Source organism: Dipteris shenzhenensis, chromosome 2, assembly GCF_047967505.1.
Source record: "Dipteris shenzhenensis isolate YYH24624 ecotype China chromosome 2, Dip_SZ_1.0, whole genome shotgun sequence".
Lineage (NCBI taxonomy): Eukaryota > Viridiplantae > Streptophyta > Polypodiopsida > Gleicheniales > Dipteridaceae > Dipteris > Dipteris shenzhenensis.
The window spans coordinates 57,417,292-57,440,837 of NC_141597.1; the positions used below are offsets into that span (position 1 = coordinate 57,417,292).

The 23,546-nt window shown below is 41.1% G+C and overlaps 1 protein-coding gene across 1 annotated transcript in view; it reads right to left on the reverse strand.

Annotated features, from left to right (window-relative positions):
- LOC147905033 (kinesin-like protein KIN-13A) overlaps positions 1-23,546 on the reverse strand; it is a 121,002-nt gene that overhangs the window by 46,515 nt on the left and 50,941 nt on the right. Inside the window, exons 8-9 of the mRNA XM_087389483.1 lie at positions 15,394-15,696; positions 15,079-15,297 (exon numbers count right to left, since the gene is read on the reverse strand). Coding sequence (XP_087245609.1) covers positions 15,079-15,297; positions 15,394-15,696 — 522 coding nt within the window. The remainder of the gene's footprint in view (positions 1-15,078; positions 15,298-15,393; positions 15,697-23,546) is intronic.

Below are 23,546 nucleotides of genomic sequence, written 5' to 3' on the forward strand. Positions count from 1 at the left end.
AGGCCAAAGAAGCGAGTGCCAATCGCAAGCTTTCAAGAGCAAAAGCTTAGATTTGTCAAAATTAATATGCAGACCAGCAGCCAATCCATAATCAGAAAGAGTACTCATGAGAAGTCTAAGTTCAGCAGGAGTATTTAGGGGCATGAAAAAAGAGTCATCAGCATATGCCTGTGCCAAAAAATATTGAGCTCCAGGTAGTCAGTAGATCATCAATTCTAGGGATAGGAAACCTATTCTTAACTGTCATTTTCTTCAAATCCCTGTAATCAATACACATTCTAAATGAGCCATCCTTCTTCTTAAACAATAACACAGGAGAGGCAAAGGGTGACTGACTGTGTGTAATAAATTCCTTGTCAAGGAGTTCCTTTATTTGCCTTGCCACCTCTTCCCTTTCAGCTCTAGAAAGTTTGTATGGAGCTTTGTTGATTGGCTTAGATTCTGGCTCTAACACAATTGCATGATCCACATCTCTCATGGGAGGGAGATGGTTGGGAAGATCAGCAAATACATCAGAGTATTGCTGTGATAGAAACTGCATGTCTTTATCCTCCACCAACAACCCATTACCCTCTTGAGACTTGGTCAACTGAATAGCATAGACTCCACAAACACTTTTGAGGTCTCTGGCCATTCTTCTTGCAGAAATTAAGGACAATTTAGGAGATTGGTGACCCATCAAAGTGATGTGCTTACCTTCATGCATAAACTTCATATACAGTCTGTTAAAGTCCATAGAGAATTCTCCCAAGGTTCTCAACCATTCACAACCAAGGACAATGTCAATAGGTCCCATAACCAAGACAAATAGATCTCCATGAAAAGTATAGTCTTGAGAAAGTTGCACTTGAGCAGCCTGACAATATTGCTTACTATGGAAATGCTAACCATTAGCCACCTCAACTTTGATCCCATGATCCAAAGTGGATGAGCATAACCTCACTGTTTGAAGTGTCTTTGCATTAATGAAGTTATGAGTGCTCCCACTGTTAACCAAAATGTGGACTGGTCTGTTATTGATTGTTCCTTTTAACCTAAGGGTTTAAGAGCCCTTGCAGCCCATAAAAACATCAAAAGATATGTTGTACACAACTGATTGTGTATCCCAATACACTTCATCATCATCAACAGCATCATTTCCATCAGAATTTCTGATCTCATCCTCATTATCTTCAACAACTTCAATGTTCCATTGTCTAGATCTATTTGAGCACCTTGGTAAACTATCATCCATAAGCATGGTGTCAAACATGGATAACCCACCTGGATTAAAGGGAAAGGTGGTCCTCTTTTTGGAACTACGATGCTCATCATCATCAAGGCCTTCATTCTCACAGTCCTGATATTCATGAAATTCAGATTCTCCTGCAGATGTATTAGGAGATAAATCCTCATCAATCTCTAAAATCAAGCTCAACTTTGCTCCTGTTTTTGCTTTGCACACATTCCTATGTTCAGGGGTCTACTTGTCAACACAAAGGTAGCACAAATTCTTCTTCTTCCTGTCATCGATAATTGCTTGAGATAACTGCTTAACCAACTTGTTTCTTTTGTCACTCAGATCATCCTTTGGAGTGGGTTTAAAGGATGACTTGACATCTGTAGCCTTGTAAGCCTTAGGTTGTCCCATGCCACTGCCATACACTGTGGGGAACCTAGAAATAGAAGAAGTTGTAGCAGGTGCAGGAAGTTTGCTTTCATCATTGGAAACCCCTTTGACCATAGGCTTAGTTCCAAAGTGACCAATACCCAAAGTCTTCTCCTTCCCATTGTATTTGGGTTCATAAAACTCTGCCAATTGCATGGCCTCTTTAAGAGAATTGGGCTTTTGAGCTGCAACATCTGAAGCAATACTAGGGTGCAGACAATGGATGAACTTGAGCATTCTAACTCTTTCATCAATATCATGAACAAACAAAGCCAATTTCCAAAACTGTTTGATATAATTTTTTACTGATCCTTGCTGAGTAAGATCATACCACTTACAAATATATTGATCCCTAGTAAAAGGAGATATAAAAGTTTTAAGCGTTTCAGCCTTGAATTCATCCCAAGCATTAGAAGTTAACCCTTCTTGCTGTAGATGCCTCCATTAAGAGTGGGCATAATCTTCCAAATGAAGAACAGCAAATCAGATCTTACCTTGATCACCCTTTGGATATAGAAGGAAGTAATCATCCATCTTGCTGAGCCATTCCTCCAATTCCTCAGGAGAGGTAGAATCACCTTTGAACTTAGGAGGTATAATCTTGTCTTTCATATCTTTGTCTTGATGAACAGGTCCTTTTGGTTCAATAGATTTAACTGCTTGTATATATTGCTGGAATGTCATTGCTGCCCTAAGGTCTGCTGGTAGCAACTTATATTCATGGAATTTTTGACACAACTCTTCAGCTGCTGAACTGTTATTATTAGAAGTCTTACCATGTGCTGAATCCTTATCTATATGAGCTGTAACTCCACTAGAGTGATAGGTCCTTCGGGCAGAAGCCATAAAACCAACCGGTTCAGTTACATGTATAGAATGATCATCATCATCATTTGAACCTGAGTCTCAATCAATTTGGGGATCCACAGGTCTCTTCCCATCATAAATTTGGTTTCTCTTTAACTGGTCAAACCTTTTATTAAAAATGGCAGACATGTTCTGCATCCTTTGGTCCATCCTCTGATTATTGGTCTTAATCTCATTAGTTAACTCCTTGAATATTTGTAGCATTGGGTCCATATAACTCTTTATGATTTGCTCTTGGTTAAGGGATGCTTGTACTTGAGGAGTTGCTGCTAAATCCCCTTGAACATTGCCAACATGAGGATCATTGGGCTCAGAAACTACAGCCTGATCATCAATTGGTTCCTTTTCTGAGATGGAATCAAGCATACCCATTGGTTGTTTACTAGCTTGACTAGTAGATCTCTTCATAGGCATCTTCAATTACTAGAATCTAGAGTAAATGCACTGTCTTAAGCCCTAATCAAGAATCAGTACCAAAAGCCCCAAATGCTAGTCTTGCCCTAATTTTGCAAGTCAACTTTCAGAGAGAAAACTTGAAATTTCCCACTTGATTAGGCGATCCTTATGCCAAGACTCAACCAAAGAGCCAATCAGGTGTAGAAATTTGTAACATTACACCTAGATGGCGAGAAATTGCTAGACTTTTGCAAATGACAATCCTGCGCTAGCTGTTGCAACTGATTTTTGAAATTCTCACTAATAAAAACCAGATCACTATCACACTTTGTCAATTGCATTCATGGATCTAGGCAACCATCTGCACTAAAGCTGACCGGAGATGGAGCTGTGCATCTGAAGTTCACAGCAGTTCCTCCATGCCAGCCAGTCGAAATAGCTCATAACTCCTCCAAATAGTCTCGGATCACCACCAGACTTAGGGAGCAACCTTATGAGATTAGTGCGAACTAATCAAGCCAAGAACGTCTTAGTTTGGTGCAACAAAACAGCAGATCGTTGCTTTCTTCAGCCTCTTGCACCAGAGAGAAAATTCACTTCAATGTTGACTAAATACTCCACCATTTTAGGATTCTCACACATAGAAATGATCAGGGAAGCAAGGGCTTTCCACTAATGCAAGAAGCCCCAAATTCTGAGCACTTCGAAAATCAAGGTTTCTCAGAGCCTGCCACCATGCGGCAGCTCACAACAAAGAGCACTTCTGGCACTGAATTTTTGCAAAGAGGTAGGCCCTAGGCTCAAGAGTAGATGCTCCAAATTTCAAAGTGATTGGACAAAGAATTTTCCTCAAATTCCCACGAAAGGTGCTCTGATACCAATGCAACAGGACTGCTCCTAACTAACAGTAAACACTACTAAGTTTAGTACAATTTGCACGAGAGTTAAGTAGTGTAGTACCTTATGTTTAGGAAAAGGATAAGAGAGAAAGATCATGGGCTAGATCTTCAACAAGGACTTGTGAGGGGCTGCACAAGGACAGGAGGAAGTCAATCCTTTTTAGAATTCAGTTGAGTATTGAACTCTTGCTGTATATTCTATTTCAGTAATGAAGTACAAGTCATGAATGAATTGCGAAGTACAAGAGCCCTTATATAGGTATGGCCCAGGGCAGTACAAAGCAGTATTGCTTATGGGATTACCTCCTAGGATGCCACGTGGCAACTTATGGTATCCCCCAAAAAAAGAAGAAAACACTTACAAGCCAATAAAGGCCTTTCTACTAACTTTTAGCCTAAGTAAAAAGTAACCCTCTGTTACATTCATACCGTCGAAAATCCGCACGATTTTGTCCATACAGCCAAGAAAATTCTGTACATTTTTGTCCGTCCAATTTTGTCCGTACAATCGGAAAAAATCTGTACAATTTTGCTGTCAGAAAATTCCCCCTAATATAAAAAGAAAAAAAAATCATATTGCCAAAAATCCTTACGATTTTGTCCATACAGCCAGGAAAAATCTGTACAGTTTTGTCCGTACAATTTTGTACCCGCTGTGCTTTCCTCCTTGTAAAGCTTTGCTGCTTCCAAGCCTTTTCCTTGACTCGAATGGCAGATTGTTCACAAAGACAAGTCGGATTCAAATGATTCCCTTCATGACTCTGCTGAGGCTTAGCTTGTTTATGAGATTATGCATGAAGGGTTTAAAGACACCCGCAAAGGTTTCAAAGATCCACTTCCCACCACTGGCATTATGGTGGAAGTGGATGATATCTTTGAACCAGTTAAGGAGTATGCAAAGCATCCCATTATGATTTTCTTCCCAGGACAGATGCCTGTTGTAGCAGATGTTGGGAATTGGTTGACTTGAACCCTAGGTGGTTCTTATGTCAAAAAAGTTCATTATGGAACAAGGGGCTTTTTTGAGATCATCATGGCTGATGAGGAGCACCGTCAAGTTTTGCTGCAGAACTCTCCTCTCTTCTATGGCCAGCAGATGGTCCATGTCCTACCCTGGTCTCCCACCCGGGATTATCAAGCATTGATTTGGCATCGTTGCCATGTTTGGGTAGAAGTTGTGGATTTTCCTCAATGCTTGTCTTCTCTTCTACCTAAAATTGCAGCTTCCCTCAGTAAGGTGGTATGTCCACCGCGACCCAATGGAAATTCGAATCACTTCTGCATTTTGTGGGATACAAATCATCCCACTCCAGCTTCATATTCAATTACTATGAATAATGTTTCCATGGAGAGTGCCTTTTATAAGCTCAAGTGGGGCTATTTGCAAGTGCTTGCTTTCAATGCAAGCAATTTGCGCACATGGCTTCTGCATTTTGTGGGATACAGATCATCCCACTCCAGCTTCATATTCAGTTACTGTGAATAATGTTTCCATGGGGAGTGCCTTTTATAAGCTCAAGTGGGGCTATTTGCAGGTGCTTGCTTTCAATGCAAGCAATTTGCGCACATGGCTTTACAATGCCCTTCCCGAAATCCACGGATGCCAGTGCAAGCTGAAATGGTTCAGCCTTTGAATAAGACTGCAAATGCCTCTTCTGTGGTCAAAAACAAAGGTGTCAAACAGTTTTTCTCTGTTCAAGACAAAGGCAAAGCCCCGGCTGTCTCAAGTTGTAATGCTTCTTTTCATGTGTCTTTGTCCTCTCCACCTCACGGGAAGGGGAAAATTTTTTTGACTCAAGGATGGCAAACTCACAAAGTGATCTCCCCATGCGACCTTTGCCTTCTCGGACTTGGAGTGGTGCATCCTCTCATGGGAAAACACCTACTGAAAACTCTAGTGTTGGCTTGACTTAGGCTGCGGTGGCTGCAAATCGGACCTTGTTTCCTGAAAAAGAAGTTGCTACACTTTTGTTCTCTCCTCAGGCTAATGCTTCATCCCAGAGCAGAGGCCCGGACATTGAGGTGGAAATGCAGACGTAGACAGCCCGTTAGTTGCTGTACATACATGTCCCATAACTGTAAATATACTTGATCATCTGAAGTGTGTTACTCTCAATGTAAAGGGAATGTGTGATGGTCGCAAATGGAAACTCGTCTGGATGTATATCAGGCAATTGCAGCCTGATATAGTTGCTTTGCAAGAGCATAATCAGCATATGTATGCTGGTCAGATAGGCCATTTTGCTGGTTATGATATCTTCTATGCTGGAGAGCACTCCTTTTCTGGTGGCTTTTTTGGTAAAGCACGACCTTCAACCTGTTGTGGCTCTCAATGATCGCCATGGTAGATGGATTATTGTTCAATGCCTTGTTCAAGGGAAAATTTTTGACTTTGCATTAGTTTATGCCTCCCAATCTTCTCGTGATAGAGCTTTGATCTGGGCTGCCATGCATAGCTATCCATGGCGAAAACATGCCTTCATTTGTGGTGACTTTAATAATGCCCCTCAATCAAGTGACAACACCTCAGGCCACACTCATATGTTGACTTCTGGAACACAGGCATGGTCTGATTTTTTGATTCAGTTGCACCCGGTTGATCTCTGGAAGGAATTACAGCCCATGCTTCCGGGCTATACCTTTCAACGTAATGCTCAATCTTCTTATCGAGCATGCTTGGACAGATGGTATCAGGTTGATCCGTAGCATTGTGATGCCTTTACTTGTGAAATTTGGGTTAATCATGCTTTCACACATTCGGATCATGCTCCTCTTTGGTTGAGGCTTTCCTTGCATGAATTTCCCACCGACAGATTGCCTTGCCGAAGGCTTTTGCTGATTAATAATAGTTATCTGGAGCATGCTTACTTTAAAGCCTTGGTCTCTGATGCTATTCAGCCTCTCTCTCATCAGATACACATTGATTTAGATTATGCCTGGAAGGCTTTTGTTGCTCGGATGCAAGCAGTTATTCGGGATTATGGCAAATCCTATATGCAAGCCACAAGGGAGACTGTAGCACATGCCAAATTTACTTGTCAAAGTTTGACTGAGCTAGCTCATCTTCGCCCTTTGTCTTCAGAGATAAGAATGCTCTTATGTCAGGCTCAATTCTCTCTTCACTCCAATGGTCGCAGAAAGCTTGCTAAATGGGAAACCCGATCCAGACAATGGGCTTTTTTGGATAAAGCTGCTCTTCCAAGCAATTTTTTAAGAGTTTACACTACAAAAGACAGGCTGCCAATATCTGTCGGATCTGGATGCTTGATGGTTCTTGGTCAACATCTCATTCAGAGCTTGCTGATTTATGTGTGCAGCACTTCTCCGCACGTGTGTGTGTGTGTGTGTGTAACAATCAAGGGAAACCTCTTCCCCCATATCTCCTTCATCTGAAGATGCTTCCTATGTGTTTGATATGTTGAATGATGATTTTCAACAAAGTAGAAGGGAATGGAGTCAACCTGCTCCGGAACTCACTTACAAAATGAAGTTGCCCTCTCTTGTACATCCTTTGAAGAAGCTTTCTCAAACTGCAGTTATCATCTTTTTTCCAGGCAAAATTCCTTCTGCTAATGATGTGGGTCAATGGGTGAATTCTCTCCTAGGTGGATGCTATGTAGAAGGAGTCTATTTTGCCTCCCGAGGATTTTATGAAGTTCATCTTTTGGATGCCCTGACAAAACAAAAGATGCTGGAAATGTCCCCTTTATTTTTTGGTCGACAAATGGTGCATATCATGCCCTGGTCCCCTAATAAGGACTACCAGAACAAGCATCATTGCCCTGTATGGGTTGAAGTGGTTGATTTTCCAAATTACATGAGAACAGAGCTTCAAGGTTTAGCCATGACATTGGGACAAGTCATCTGTCCCCCTCGTCCCACAGGTAATAAAAATCGTTTTTGCATCCTATGGGATACTGATAGACCCACCCCCTCCTCTATTGCAGTTGAGATTGAGGGTGTTAATTTGGGAAGGAAATATTTCACTCTAAAATAGGGCATTTTTGCTGGAGCTTGTTTTTCTTGTCACAAGTTTGGGCATCTTGCTTCAGAGTGTCCCTCTATCCTTCATCCACCTCCTCCAGCAGCTATCCCTCTGCCTTCTAATAAAGGAGCTCAGAAGATATATGTGGAAAAACTTGAGGCTAAAGGAGCAAAGCCTTCACTGCATACAGGGAGCCAGGCCAATTCAGCTCAAAATAAGGAAAAAGGAAAAAGCAAGTTAGGGGAAAATAACACATCTTCTCACGAGGGATGGCAGACTGCAAAGAAGACGGTGCCTCTCAAACAAAGACCACTCCAATCTCGTAATTGGGATGCCTCTGCTCCTTCTCCAGGACAATCTTCTACCTCTCCAAGCAACCCCATCTCGAAGGCATGGGTTAATGCAGTCAAGAAAGGTCTTTCCATTTGTGAAGAAGATGATATTATCAGAGAATTGGATGCTGAGGGTCAGCAAGACCCTGTGGCAATGGCAGAGGCTTGAGGCCTCCCGTTCTTTTGAAGGAATGATCATCTCTTGTATATATCTTCATGTGTGCTTCTCTTAAATGTTTTTCCTATAATATATAGGGCCTTTGTAACTAGAATAAATGGAGGCTTCTATGGCATTATATAAATACAACTCACCCAGATGTTGTGTGTTTACAAGAGCATAATCAGCATTTTTTTGCTGGCCAGCATGGGTTTTTTTCTGGATATGATATATTTTATTCAGGATCTGAACAATTTTCCGGGCTGTGCATTCTAGCCAGACATGAACTGCAACCTTGGATAGCATATAATGATCTTAGTGGACAATGGATGATCATCCAATGTATGGTTAATGAAGAGATTTTTGAAATAGGATCTTTGTATGCCTCTCAGAATTCAGCTTCCAGAACTCAAATGTGGAACTCCATCAAGCAATATCCTTGGTCTTCAAATGCTTTACTTTGTGGTTATTTCAACAACTCTCCACATTGGAAGGACAATACCACACATAAATCTCATATGCTGCCCTCTGAAATTCAGCAATGGGAACATATGACATCATCTCTTCAATTTGCAGATTTATGGACAGCAACTCACCCATCAGTTATGGGATTCACATATCATCATAATGCTTTTACAGAATATTGGGCCAGGCTTGATAGATATTATCTCATTCATGCTCAGCAATATGATGGATATACATGTCAAATGTGGACTGATTATTCACAACAATTATCTGATCATACTCCGCTTTGGCTAGCTCTTTCTTTTGGTATGCCTCTGGATGATTTGCAGCTCTCCTCAAACAGGTATTTACAGGTCAATCAAATATATCTCACACATGAAAAATTCCAGCAAATGATCAGACTGGCCTGTATCATGCTCAGGAGAATCTGGCATTTGCTTGGACCTCTTTCACACATCGTATTCAAAATGTCATAAAGGAATATGGAAGATGGTACATGGCAGAAACTAGACAGCATATCCATTGGGCAAAATCAAACAAGCAGTATTTGGTTCAGCTTGGTCATCAAAGATCTCTATCTGCTTCTGAGCAGCATTTATTGTCCTATGCTTCCTCTATAATAGATGCCAATGACAAACGCAGGCTGTCCAAATGGCAGATCAGGGCTAGAGCTAAACCTATGCTAGATAAGGGCTGTTCCTCAAAATCTTTTTTTCGGAACTTACATGCAAATAGACAAAGCCAATCTATCATGAGGATCAGGAAATCAGATGGCCTTTGGACTCAGACTCTATCTCAGCTGGAGAAACAATGTTTGGATCATTTTCAGCTTCTCTTTTCTCAGCCATCTTTTCCTACGCCTCAGGTTGTTCCAGCTCGAAACAGATTTACTGCACTTGTTTCTCCTATTGTCTCTCCGCAAAAAGCCTCAATGCTGGAAATGTCTTTTACAGATGTGGAATTGGATGAAGCTCTTCGGCATTTGGGTAAATATAAATCCCCTGGCTGGGATGGTCTGACGGTTGAATTCTTTGACGCCTTTTGGCCTGAATTGAAAGGTCCAATTCTGCAGTTTATAAATGTAGCCTCGCAACAGCAACATCTTCCCTCAGCTTGGAAGCATGGTCTGGTTAAGCTGGTGCCCAAAAAACCTCTATGTGAGACTATGGATGACTGGAGGCCCATCACTTTGATGCCGGTCATATACAAACCGATTGCCAAAATGTTGGTACATCGGATAAAGGATATCCTTCATGATGGACTTCATCCCCGGCAATATGGTTTTGTTCCAAGACGGCACATACATGACAATATCTCTAACACTCTCATTGCAATGGAATATGCAAAATATACAGATCAAGATGTGTTGGTTATGCAGGTGGATGTGGCGAAGGCTTTGGATACAGTACAGTGGGATTATGTCTCTCAAATCATGTCAAAACTTGGTTTTGGGCCAAAGTTAGTTAATGTCATATATTGGCTCTACTCAGATTCCACTGCTCAATGCTTTATAGGGAATCATTTGTCTAAGTCTTGGACTCTTGAACGTTCAGTTCGACAGGGATGCCCTCTCAGTGCTCTGCTATATGCCATCACTTCACATCCTTTGCTTCTTTATATGGATCACATGGTTGATACTGGACAGCTAGAGGGGCTTCAGATTTCTGGTTCACGACCCTTCATTGTTCAGGCCTATGCAGATGATTCATTCTTCATGCCAAAGAATAGCCCTTTGGAGATTCGCCTTTTGATGGATACCCTATCAATTTTGGGTTGGCGGCTGGTCTTAAAATCAACTTTCAGAAATCAAAACTCTTGCCTCTCAAGCACTGTGATTGGCATGCTACCCTGTGGCGAGGCCAGATTATTTATCCAGAAAACATAGTAAGACATTTGGGCTATCCCATTGGCTGGAAAATCAGCAATAAGCAACAAATGTCATGGGTGTCAAACAAAATTCAGGACAAATTAGAATATTGGAAGATCTCCACTTGGCCACTGCATGTACGGCTTCGAATTGTCCAGTCTATTGTTCTAGCTTATGTCTAGTTCTACCTTCCTCTATTACATTGGTCATCCCGAGATCTCACCTCCTTTATGTCTCAAGCCATGGAGATTTTTTGGAAAACAAAGCTTCATAAAAAAGCTTTACGGCTGCTCAAAATGGATATGCTTTGTTCACCAAGAATGCATGGTGGTTTGAATATAATCAACATCCAATTTGATGTGTTGGCAAGAAAGATCACTATGCTCAAGACATTTTTTCAACAAGAGCAGCCTTGGTCCAGGACAGATGACCACAAATGCTTATGGACATTGGCTAGTTGATCCATCGGAAGTAGTACTAGGCAAATTTCAAGGTAAAATACCTCGCTGTCCATTTTCTAATTCCTTGATACAGGATTGGAAGCAAGTACTCTCGCACATCAAATGGTCTCCCCTTCCTACTTCTACAGATTCCTCACTCAGAATGGAAAGTATTCATTGGAGTGTTGTGTTCTCTCCCCTTGCAGCTCAACAACCCATCAGAGCTTATAATCTTATGAAAATGGGTATCCATTTCATTGATGATGTAGTAGATATGCAAGGAAATATCCTCACTTGTCCAGTAGCATGTCGACAATACAATCTGGGGATGCATCATAGACCTATATGGAAAGCTATTGCTGATCTCTTACTCCCTCTGGTTCCGATACCGACATTGAATGTCAGAGACAGGCTTCAAGATTGGCACCTCCAGTCTTCAAATACAAGCATCTCCTCTAAGCCTTTGCATTTATTGACTTCTATATAGGCTTATCGATTGATATTACCTCCTCCTTGGATTGCCCATCATGCTAATTCTCTATGGCATTTGAACAAGTCATTAGCCTGGTGGAAGGGAAAATTGCAATTGACATGAAAGTTGAAAATGCCATTGAAGGAACGTCTATTTTTATGGAGATGTATTGTTGGTATTCTTCCGGTAGGGGTGAAATTGGCTCAAAGGCGGATAGCTTCACCTCTTTGTCCAAGATGTCATCTTACTTCTGTGGTCTTGTTCACATTCCAGAAACCTTCTCGACAGAATCTCCTATTTCTTATCTCTCAGATTTCCAGCACACAGGTTCTCCAGGTTTTTCTGGATGTATGGCAAACTATCAGCATCTCTGTCACAGTATTCTCTTTTCTTCCACTGGATCAGATACTGGGCCTTATGGACCCTCTGGTTGCAGCGTAATCAAGCATATCTAAATTCTCCCCTTCAGCATCCATATGAGTTCTTCCGAGACTCATTGCGGCAATCGTTATATGATGCCTTACATGAGGAAGATTTGGATGTCTCTTGTATTCAACTTTTCTTTTACTGCTTCTGATGCAAAGGGCTTTGGCTCTCTTTTGAGCACTGCCCAGATGTAAATGAAAGTTTCGTAATGTAAATATCTTGGTTTCACAAAAAAAAGTGTGTGTATGTATGTATGTGGGTTTACCAAAAAAAAAAAAGTGTGTATGTATGTATGTATGTATGTATGTATATGTCTATGTGTGTGCGCATGTGCAAACATTTCGTGGCTCAAGCATATGCAAGTTACTCTTTCTTCTTTCCACACAACACTTAGTCGGATAGGCCCTCCATCATAAATGCTTTTTCATATTAATTTTCAAAAGTCAAAGCTTTTTCCTCAGACTGCAAAGATTGGCATGAGCTATCGTGGCCGGGTCATATTTTGGAACCAGGACAAATAGTATGGCACTTAGGATATCCAATTGGCTGGTATATATCTTTAAAGGAGGAAACCTCTTGGGTGATGCAAAGCATACCACAAAAGTTAGATTACTGGAAGCTCTGTACTTGGCCGCTGCATGTAGGCCTGCACATCACACAAGCAATCATCATGGCTTATATGCAGTTCCAATTGCCGCTAATACCATGGGAAAAGAAAACATTGGATGCTTTCATGTCACAAGCAAGAATACCTTCGGAAAACAAGAAACGACAAGAAAGCTCTTCGTCTTTTGAAAGTGGAGCTGGTTTGTTCTCCAAACATGCATGAAGGGCTCAACATTTTAAGCATACACTATCATTTCATTCCTCGGAAAGCTACCATGCTACGTATTTTTGCAGCTCAGAAAGAACCATGGACACAAATGCTGGCTGGGATGTGCACTAAGGTTTCTACACATGCTTTTGGTAACTCGGAAACCACTTTCTAAGATTTTCTTATGGGTTCATTGCAAGGAATATTCCTGGCTGTCCTTTCACTATCCGATTGATTGCTGTTTGGCAAGTAATTTTGCAATACATCCTCTGGTCTAGACGTCCACCGGATATGGGAAATAGTATGGCATTGGAGAGTATACATTGGAGTAAGCTCTTTCCTACACCTATGGCTGTGGTAGAGCCCAAAAAGACATATTTTCTTGCATGCAAAGGTGTCAAATATGTGTAGGATGTGATTCAAGATGATGGTACTTTCATGTCCTTTCAGATAGCAGATAGGCATTATGCTTTGAGCACGCACTCCAAGCGTATTTGGCACAAGCTGCGGGAGTTAATTCAGTCATTCCTCCTGATTTCTCGTCTTCAGGTACAAGGTAGACTGGAGGATTGGAAACTTGCAAGACTAGAGACTGGTTGCCAGGACCTGCCGATGATGAAACTGACAGTAGTGAGAGCTTGTCGGCTACTAATCCCCCCCACCGTGGATACAGCATCATGGCAATGAACTTTGGCGGTTGAATAAACCTCTCAAATAGTGGACAAGATCGTATCATATGGAAGAATGGGCTTCCACTAAAGCAAAAGGTCTTCATGTGGCGGTGTTTTCCCACTGCTTCTAGCTGCCACACTTGCTGGTAGCGATTGTAAATACCTAGATGAATCCAGGAGCGATTGTAAAGTGCATTCATTAATTGATTCAGTGGTTTCACCAAAAAAAGTGTGTGATGTATGAAATATTAGCTTTTCATTCTTCCAAATGCAGTAGCCAAGGAAAGCAGGATATGAACATTCGGATTCTCAAAGATAAAAGGGATAAATCACATTTTGTAGACCTGCTATAATTCATCATTATAAAGGGTGATACCATCAGTGAGTCTTGTTGGCATTGTTGAATGTTCAAACATAAAGCACCTTTTATAATGAAGTGCTTCTGCTCTTTATTGAGCTTGCCCAATGTCTAGGGATGTCACATGCACCAGTCCAAGGCACAGGTGGCATTGACACATGGCTCAATTCTCAGCAAGGATTCATGGCATTTCAGGCTATCCAAGCAGCCTGTTTGCAAGCCAGCTGGGTTGCCCAAGGCCGGTCCTCAGGGCTGACCAAGTCGGGTCCAATCCCCCGACCAAGCAGGTCGGTCAACTCAGCCTGGTCAGGTCAGTCAAAACTGCCTGCCAGCCTGTTTCCAGCCTATACAAGGGGCTTTTCAGTCCCTTGTTTCTCATTCCTTTTGGCCGTTTCTCCTTCAGTTTTCTCAGCCTGCAGCCACCCAGAGATGCCCACAGCCAGCGTGCGGCATGGACAGCAGTCAGAGGTGGCATTTCCAGTCCTGTTTCAGCAGCACCATAACTCGTTCTCCCACAGTCGCAGATGCTCAGTTTTGTATGCCGATTGGCACTCATGTACAGACAGTAGTTAGGGCATTTTTACCAGCATCTATATATCATAAATAAAGCATTGAACAGTAGTTAGGAAGACTGGTGCCCTTCATGCTTAAGGTCTCTCTATGCATTCATCTTTCCATTGTCTTCTAGAAGAATCTAGGTACTTGCCCAAACCCATGAAAGGATCTAAGAGCTTCACTCCATACAATGACTGTGAATTTCAAAAAAATTGCATGCTCCATGATAGAAGGCCCAAGAATGAAGCCAAATGCAATGTGAAAGGTCTGGCCCTTACGATAGAAACCACGTATCCATAAACCTTTCGAGGTATATATAGCCTACGTATTTTAAAATTGAAATATTCAACAAGTATGTTTCTTTTCTTTTATATCTATCCAGCTCAGGTCAACTCCCAAATTGACAATCGAGAGAACTCAAGCAAAATGTTTATATCTAGCTATGGGCTGCTCCATCGATATGACCGGAATCTATCATGTCTGTACTCATGCCACATTGATCTATTCTATGATAATCCTACTCAGTACCCATAAATCAGAGCAGTCCATTTGCTTGGAAAGCTGCAATGCAAAAATGCAGTAGTTTCTTCTAAACCTGTACAAAAAGGGATAACAGTCTACCATATTGATTCATGGTGAAAAACATCATCTGGATGGAAAAAGTTGGTTATCATATCATACACCTAAAAATTTTGCAATCACTTGGATAATGTACCTCACATTTACCTGTCAGCATATCGGAGTGTATTGAGTGTGTGCTCACAAGAGCCTGTATTTGGGGAAATACAAGAAATCATGACAGTGCGGGAGTCACCAACAAACGAGTCTCGCAAAACCTCAGTTAGCTTACTTCCCCGAAAAGGAATGTGGCCTTGTTCATGATCAAGTGCCCTGATACACTCTTTCAGAGCAAGTAAGCTCTTGTTGATTTCTGCCCCTTCAATTCTGCATTTCAAAGCCAATCCAAGTTGAATTCACAATACACAACATACACAGAAAAACCTCTAGTTCAGATCAACGCGCCACCATTTTAAACATCACCTTGTTTGGCGATCATTATCGGTAGTATCAGCTCCACGCTCACTGCCAGCCAGATCAATAAACGAAAACTTTCCAACCAATCTGCCTCCCCTCTCCTCCTTCTTATTGGAATGCTTTTTTATCACCAGCTGAAGAATTGCATGGGACCTCGAGGACTCTTCATTTGCTCCAGTTGATCCTGTACTCCGTGATGCATTTCCCTTTTCAATGTAGTCTTTCACAAGGTCTACATCTGAGACAGCAAATTCTTTCAAGCCTACAATGCAGACTTGTTGGCGTCCATCTTCTCGCATACAAAGCTTTCTGCAGAGTTACAGCGAATCATTACATTTACATCCCTGCTTAAGGTTTGCATCCATCCAATCTTACAGCTTACAACCATCTTCTAATATTAGAACCACACCTTTCATTCAGTGGCAATCCAAAAACAAAGAAATACAGCACAAACACACCATATAAGCCCCCAAGGGAAAGTTGGTGAGCTCACCACCCAGCCATAGGTTTGGTACCTTGAACATGACGTCTAGACCACCAAGCAAGCTATGCACTTGATAGTGAAAACATGTGTTCCCATATCACATGTCCCTTCCACCTAGCTAACTTGTAAAGTAGATAGGGAGATACCTTACCCAACCAAGGCTACCTTATACATACACAAATATATACATATATATACATATATAGATATAGATATAGATACATATATATACATATATATATACATATATAGATATACATATACATATACATACATATACATATATATATACATATATATAGATATAGATATAGATATAGATATACATACATATACATATATATATACATATATATAGATATAGATATAGATATAGATATACATACATATACATATAGATATATATATATATATACATACATATATATACATAGATATCTATATACAAACATAGATATACATATACATATATACAAACATAGATATATGTACATATACATATATACATAGAGATATATATATATATACATATATAGAGATATATACATATACATATATAAAGATATATACATATACATATATATACATTTATAGAGATATATACATATACATATATATACATTTATAGAGATATATATACATATACATACATACACATAGTGTGAGTGTGTGTGTGTGTGTGGATCATTCTCAGCTAGAAAAACAATGTTTGGATCATTTTCAGCATCTTTTTTCTCAGCCATCTTCTTCTACACCTCAGGTTGCATTGGCTCGTAACAGATTTACCGAGCTTGTTTCTACTATTGTCTCCTTGCAAAAAGCCTCAATGATGGAAATGTCTTTTTCAGATGATGAATTGGATGAAGCCCTTAAGCATTTGGGTAAACAAAAATCCCCTGGCTGGGATGGTCTGACGGTTGAATTTTTTGAAGCCTTTAAGCCTGAATTGAAGGGTCCAATTCTCCAGTTTATTAATGTAGCCTGGCAGCATCAACATCTTCCCTCAGCTTGGAAGCATGGTCTGGTTAAGCTTGTGCCCAAAAAACCTCTATGTGAGACTATGGATGACTGGAGGCCCATCACTTTGATGCCGGTCATATACAAACTGATTGCCAAAATGTTGGTACACCGGATGAAGGATATCCTTCATGATGGACTTCATCCCAGGCAATATGGTTTTGTTCCAAGACGGCACATACATGACAATATCTCTAACACTCTCATCGCAATGGAATATGCAAAATATTCAGATCAAGATGTGTTGGTCATGCAGGTGGATGTGGCGAAGGCATTTGATACAGTACAATGGGATTATGTCTCTCAAATCATGTTAAAACTTGGTTTTGGGCCAAAGCTAGTTAATGTCATTTATTGGCTTTATTCAAATTCCACTGCACAATGCTTTATAGGGAATCATTTATTGGACTCTCTAACGTTCAGTTCGACAGGGATGCCCTCTCAGTGCTTTGCTTTATGCCATCGCTTCACATCCTTTGCTTCTTTATATGGATCACATGGTTGATACTGGACAGCTAGAGGGGCTTCAGATTTCTGGATCACGACCCTTCATTGCACAGGCCTATGCAGATGATTCATTCTTCATGCAAAAGAACAGTCCATTGGAGATTCGCCTCTTGATGGATACCCTTTCAGATTTTGGGTTGGCAGCTGGTCTTAAAATTAATTTTCAGAAATCAAAACTCTTGCCTCTCAAGCATTGTTACTGGCATGCTATCCTATGGCCAGGCCAGATTATTCATCCGGAAAACATAGTAAGACATTTGGGCTATCCTATTGGCTAGAAAATCAGCAATAAGCAACAAATGTCGTGGGTGTCAAACAAAATTCAGGACAAATTAGAATATTGGAAGATCTCCACATGGCCTCTACATGTACGGCTTCGAATTGTCCAGTCTATTGTTCTAGCTTATGTCCAGTTCTACCTTCCTCTATTACATTGGTCATCTCGAGATCTCACATCTTTTATGTCTCAAGCCATGGAGATTTTTTGGAAAACTAAGCTTCATAAAAAAGCTTTACGGTTGCTCAAAATGGACTTGCTTTGCTCACCAAGAATGCATGGTGGTTTGAATATAATGAACATCAAATATCATGTGTTGGCAAGAAAGATCACTATGCTCAAGACATTTTTTCAACAAGAGCGGCCTTGATCTATCATGCTGGCAATTTTGTGTGGTCAGATGAGCACAAATGCTTATGGACATTGGCTAGTTAATCCATCGGAAGTAGTACTTGGAAAATTTCAAGGTAAAATCCCTGGTTGTTCATTTTCTAATTCCTTGATTCAGGACTGGAAGCAAGTACTCTCTCACATCAAATGGTCTCCTCATCCTGCTTCTATAGCTTCTTCACTCATATTAGAAAGTATTCATTGGAGTGCTGTGTTTTCCTCTCCCCTTGCTGTTCAACAATCCATCAGAGCTTACAATCTTATGAAATTGGGTATCCGGTTCATTGATGATGTGGTAGATATGCAAGGAAATATTCTCACTTTTCCAATAGCATGTCGACAATACAATCTAGGGATGCATCATAGACCTATTTGGAAAGCTATTGCTGATCTCCTACTCCCTCTGGTTCCGATTCCGACATTGAATGTCAGAGACAGGCTTCAAGATTGGCACCTTTAGTCTTCAAGTCCAAGCATATCCTCTAGGCCTTTGCAGTTATTGACTTCTATACAGGCTTATCGATTGTTATTACCTCCTCCCTGGATTGCCCATCATGCTAATTCTCTATGGCATCTGAACAAATCATTAGCCTGGTGGAAAGGAAAATTGCAATTGATATGGAAGTTGAAAATGCCATTGAAGCAACGACTCTTTCTATGGAGATGTATTGTTGGTATTCTACCAGTGGGAGTGAAATTGGCTCAAAGACGGATAGCTTCACCTCTTTGTCTTAGATGTCACCTTACATCTGAGAGTATTCCGCATGTATTGTGGTTTTGTTCATATTCCAGAGACCTTCTAGATAGAATCTCCTATTTCTTATCTCTCAAATTTCCAGCACACAGGTTCTACAGGTTTTTCTGGATGTATGGCAAACTATCAGCTTCTTTGTCACACTATTCTCTCTTCTTCCACTGGATCAGATACTGGGCCTTATGGACCCTCTGGCTGCAGCGCAATCAAGCATTTCTGAATTCTCCCCTTCAGCATCCTTATGAGTTCTTCAGAGCCTCATTACGGCGGTCTTTATACGATGCCTTACATGAGGAAGATTTGGATGTTTCTTGTATTCAACTTTTCTTTTACTGCTTCTGATGGATAGGGCTTTAGCTCTCTTTTGAGCACTGCCCGGATGTAAATGAATGTTTCATAGTATAAGTATCTTAATTTCACCAAAAAAAAAAAAGTGTGTGGTGTGTGTGTGTGTGTGGATCACTGGGAAGCAATCATGACCACATTTCAGGGGAAAATTCCTGGTTGTCCTCTTTCTACTGCTTTCATTCATGATTGGAAGAGAATTCTCTCTTATGCTAAATGGACAGGTGCTTCTTCTCATCATGGCAATTCTTTTCGCTTGGAAAGCATCCATTGGAGCAAGGTGTTTGAATCGCCCCTCGCTTTACAGGCACCCATTAAAGCGTATAATCTTATGAAATTGGGCATAAGATCTGTTCGAGATGTTATGGATCAACAAGGTTACATGCTTTCATTTCCACAAGCTTGCAGGACATTCCCTTTGGGTCTACATCATAGGTCCATTTGGAGAATACTTACAACTATGTTGCAACCATTTGTTCCTGTTCCTCCACTATTTGTACAGGACAGATTATTGGACTGGAATCTGATCTCTCCATCTCCTGCTATCTGTTCGCTTTCAATGCACAATCTGACCTCCTCCATGGTCTACAGATTTCTTCTTCCATCGCCATGGATTGATAAGCATGCCAACACTCTTTGGAATTTGGATAGGCCTTTATCTTGGTGGCAATCACGACTCAAAAATTTTTGGAAAGCCAAATTGCCACTGAAACAGAGGCTTTTCTTTTGGAAATGTATAGTGGGAGCTTTTTCCATTGGGGTGAAATTGGCAGCACGCCGCATTGCTTCTCCTTCCTGCCCCCGTTGCTCTCATCACCATGAGACAGTTCCTCATCTATTATGGTCTTGCTCGCATTCCCGGATATTGATCACTCATGTCTCTCATTTGCTGCGGCTTCGGTTTCCCTCCATCAGACTCGGGAAACTCTTCTGAATGTTTGGATGCCTCTCATCTCAGATGTCTCCATTCCTCCTTTTCTCTCACTGGACTCGCTTTTGGGTACTATGGACCATTTGGACACAAAGATTGCATTCTAGGATGGGACAACAGTTTCCTCAGGCATATGCTTTCTTCAGAATGTCCCTCAAGCAATCTCTATATGATAGTTATGCTGCGAGGGACTTGGATGCTACTAGCCTTGAAGTGTTTTCTGACTGTTTTTGAGTTCTTCCATTAGGCTCTCTCTCGGAGTCTAATGTCATGTACATTGATCTCATGTTAATAATATAATTACTGGTTTCACAAAAAAAAATGTGTGTGTGTGTACACATGGATTGTGTGTGTGCGCGCTCGTGATGTGAGGTGTGTGTGAGAGAGAGGAGCGTCGATCGTGAGGGTCTAAGTGCTCGCTGATCAGCGTCATCCGTCATCGTTTGACGCCCGCCTTTTTGTCCGTACCACCGTACGACTTTTGCGTCAGGCTACCTCACCATCGCGGCTCCATTCAACCCTGCACGACAGTTCTTACCTGCAGTCTTCCTTCCCAAAGTCCGTACAGTCCGTCCGTACTTTTCCCGTTTAATCATTCCATACAGTCGTTACCTCTCCCATACAGACTGTCTGTTGTCCCGTACAGCTTGTCAGTCCTTTCCTGCAATCTCTCAATCTGTCCGTACAGTTTCTGTCAGTTTCTTCATTGCATCCATACAGTGCTTCATCCCAACGTCCGTACAGCGTGCCATCCTTTCTTTGTGCCCTGTCCGATTCTCCCAGTTTGATATCTGTTCAATCCCTTAGCCTCCATGGCAGAAGCAAACAAGTACTATGTCAATAGAGCCCTCTAACCTGAACCCAAAAGACAATCAAGGGAAACCTCTTCCCCCATAGCTTCTTCTTCTGAAGATGCTTCCTATGTGTTTGATATGCTGGATGATGATTTTCAACAAAGTCGAAGGGAATGGATTCAACCTGCTCCGAAACTCACTTACAAAATGAAGTTGCCTTCTCTTGTGCATCCTTTGAAGAAGCTCTCTCAAACTGCAGTTATCATCTTTTCCCCGGGCAAAATTCCCTCTGCTAATGATGTGGGACAATGGGTGAATTCTCTCCTAGGTGGATGCTATGTAGAAGGAGTCTATTTTGCCTCCCGAGGATTTTATGAAGTTCATCTTTTGGATGCTTTGACAAAACAAAAGATGCTGGAAATGTCCCCTTTATTTTTTGGTCGCCAAATGGTGCATATCATGCCCTGGTCCCCTAATAAGGACTATTAGAATCTCATCAAGCATCATTGCCCTGTATGGGTTGAAGTGGTTGATTTTCCAGATTACATGAGAACAGAGCTTCCAGGTTTAGCTATGACATTGGGACAGGTGATCTGTCCCCCTCGTCCCACAGGTAATAAAAATCGTTTTTGCATCTTATGGGATACTGATACACCGACCCCCTCCTCTATTGCAGTTGATATTGAGGGTGTTAATTTGGGAAAGAAATATTTCACTTTAAAATGGGGCATTTTTGCTAGAGCTTGTTTTTCTTGTCACAAGTTTGGGCATCTTGCTTCGGAGTGTCCCTCTATCTTTCATCCACCTCCTCCAGCAGCTATTCCTCTGCCATCTTATAAAGGAGGTCAGAAGACATATGTGGAAAAGATTGAAGCTAAAGGAGCAAAGCCTTTAGTTCATATAGGGAGCCACGCCAATTCAGCTCAAAATAAGGATAAAGGAAAAAGCAAGTTAGGGGAAAATAACTCATCTTCTCATGAGGGATGGCAGACTGCAAAGAAGACGGTGCCTCTCAAACAAAGACCTCTCCAATCTCATAATTGGGACGCCTCTGCTCCTTCTCCAGGACAATCTTCTACCTCTTCAAGCAACCCCATCTCAAAGGCATGGGTTAATGTAGTCAAGAAGGGTCTTCCCCTTTGTGAAGAAGATGATATTATCAGGGAATTGGATGCTGAGGGTCAGCAAGACCCTGTGGCAATGGCAGAGGCTTGAGGCCTCCCGTTCTTTTGGAGGACCAATCATCTCTTGTATATATTTTCATGCGTGCTTCTCTTAAATGTTTTTCCTATAATATACAGGGCCTCTGCAACCAGAATAAATGGAGGCTTCTTTGGCATTATATAAATACAACTCATCCGGATGTTGTGTGTCTGCAAGAGCATAATCAGCATTTTTTTGCTGGCCAGCATGGGTTTTTTTCTGGATATGATATATTTTATTCAGGATCTAAACAATTCTCTGGACTGTGCATTTTAGCCAGACATGATCTGCAACCATGGATAGCATATAATGATCTTGGTGGACGATGGATGATTATCCAATGTATGATCAATTGAGAAATTTTTGAAATAGGATCTTTGTATGCCTCTCAAAATTCAGCTTCCAGAGATCAAATGTGGAACTCCATAAAGCAATATCCTTGGTCCTCTAATGCTCTACTTTGTGGTGATGTCAACAATTCTCCTCACTGGAAGGACAATACCACACATAAATCCCATATGCTGCCCTCTGAAATCCAGCAATGCAAACATATGACATCATCACTTCAATTTGCAGATTTATGGACAGCAACTCACCCTTCAGTTATGGGATTTACATATCATCATAATGCTTTTACAGAATATTGGGCCAGGCTTGATAGATATTATCTCATTCATGCTCAGCAATATGATGAATATACATGTCAGATGTGGACTGATTATTCACAACAATTATCTCATCACACTCCACTTTGGCTCACCCTTTCTTTTGGTATGCCTCTGGATGACTTGCCGCTCTCTTCAGTCAGAAATTTACAGGTCAATCAATTATATCTTTCTCATGAAAAATTTCAGCATATGATCAGACTGGCTTGCAGGCCATTGCTATCCCATGCTCAGGAGGATCTGGACTTTGCTTGGACCTCTATCATACATCGTATTCAATTAAGGAATATGGAAGATGGTACATGGCAGAAACCAGACAGCATATCCAATGGGCAAAATCATACAAGCAGTATTTGGTACAGATTAGTCATCAAAGATCACTATCTGCTTCTGAGCAGCATTTATTGTCTTGTGCTTCCTCCATAATTGATGCCAATGATAAACGTAAGCTGTCCAAATGGCAGATCAGGGCCAGAGTTAAACCTATGCTAGATAAGGGCTGTTCCTCTAAATCTTTTTTTCGGAACTTACATGCACATAGACAAAGCCAATCTATCATGAGGGTCTGGAAATCAGACGGTCTTTGGACCCAGACTCTCTCTCACCTAGAAAAACAATGTTTGGATCATTTTCAGCTTCTTTTTTCTCAGCTTCACCTCTTTGTCCAAGATGTCACCATACATCTGAGAGTATTCCGCATTTATTGTGGTTTTGTTCATATTCCAGAGACCTTCTAGACAGAATCTCCTATTTCTTATCTCTCAGATTTCCAACACACGGGTTCTACAGGTT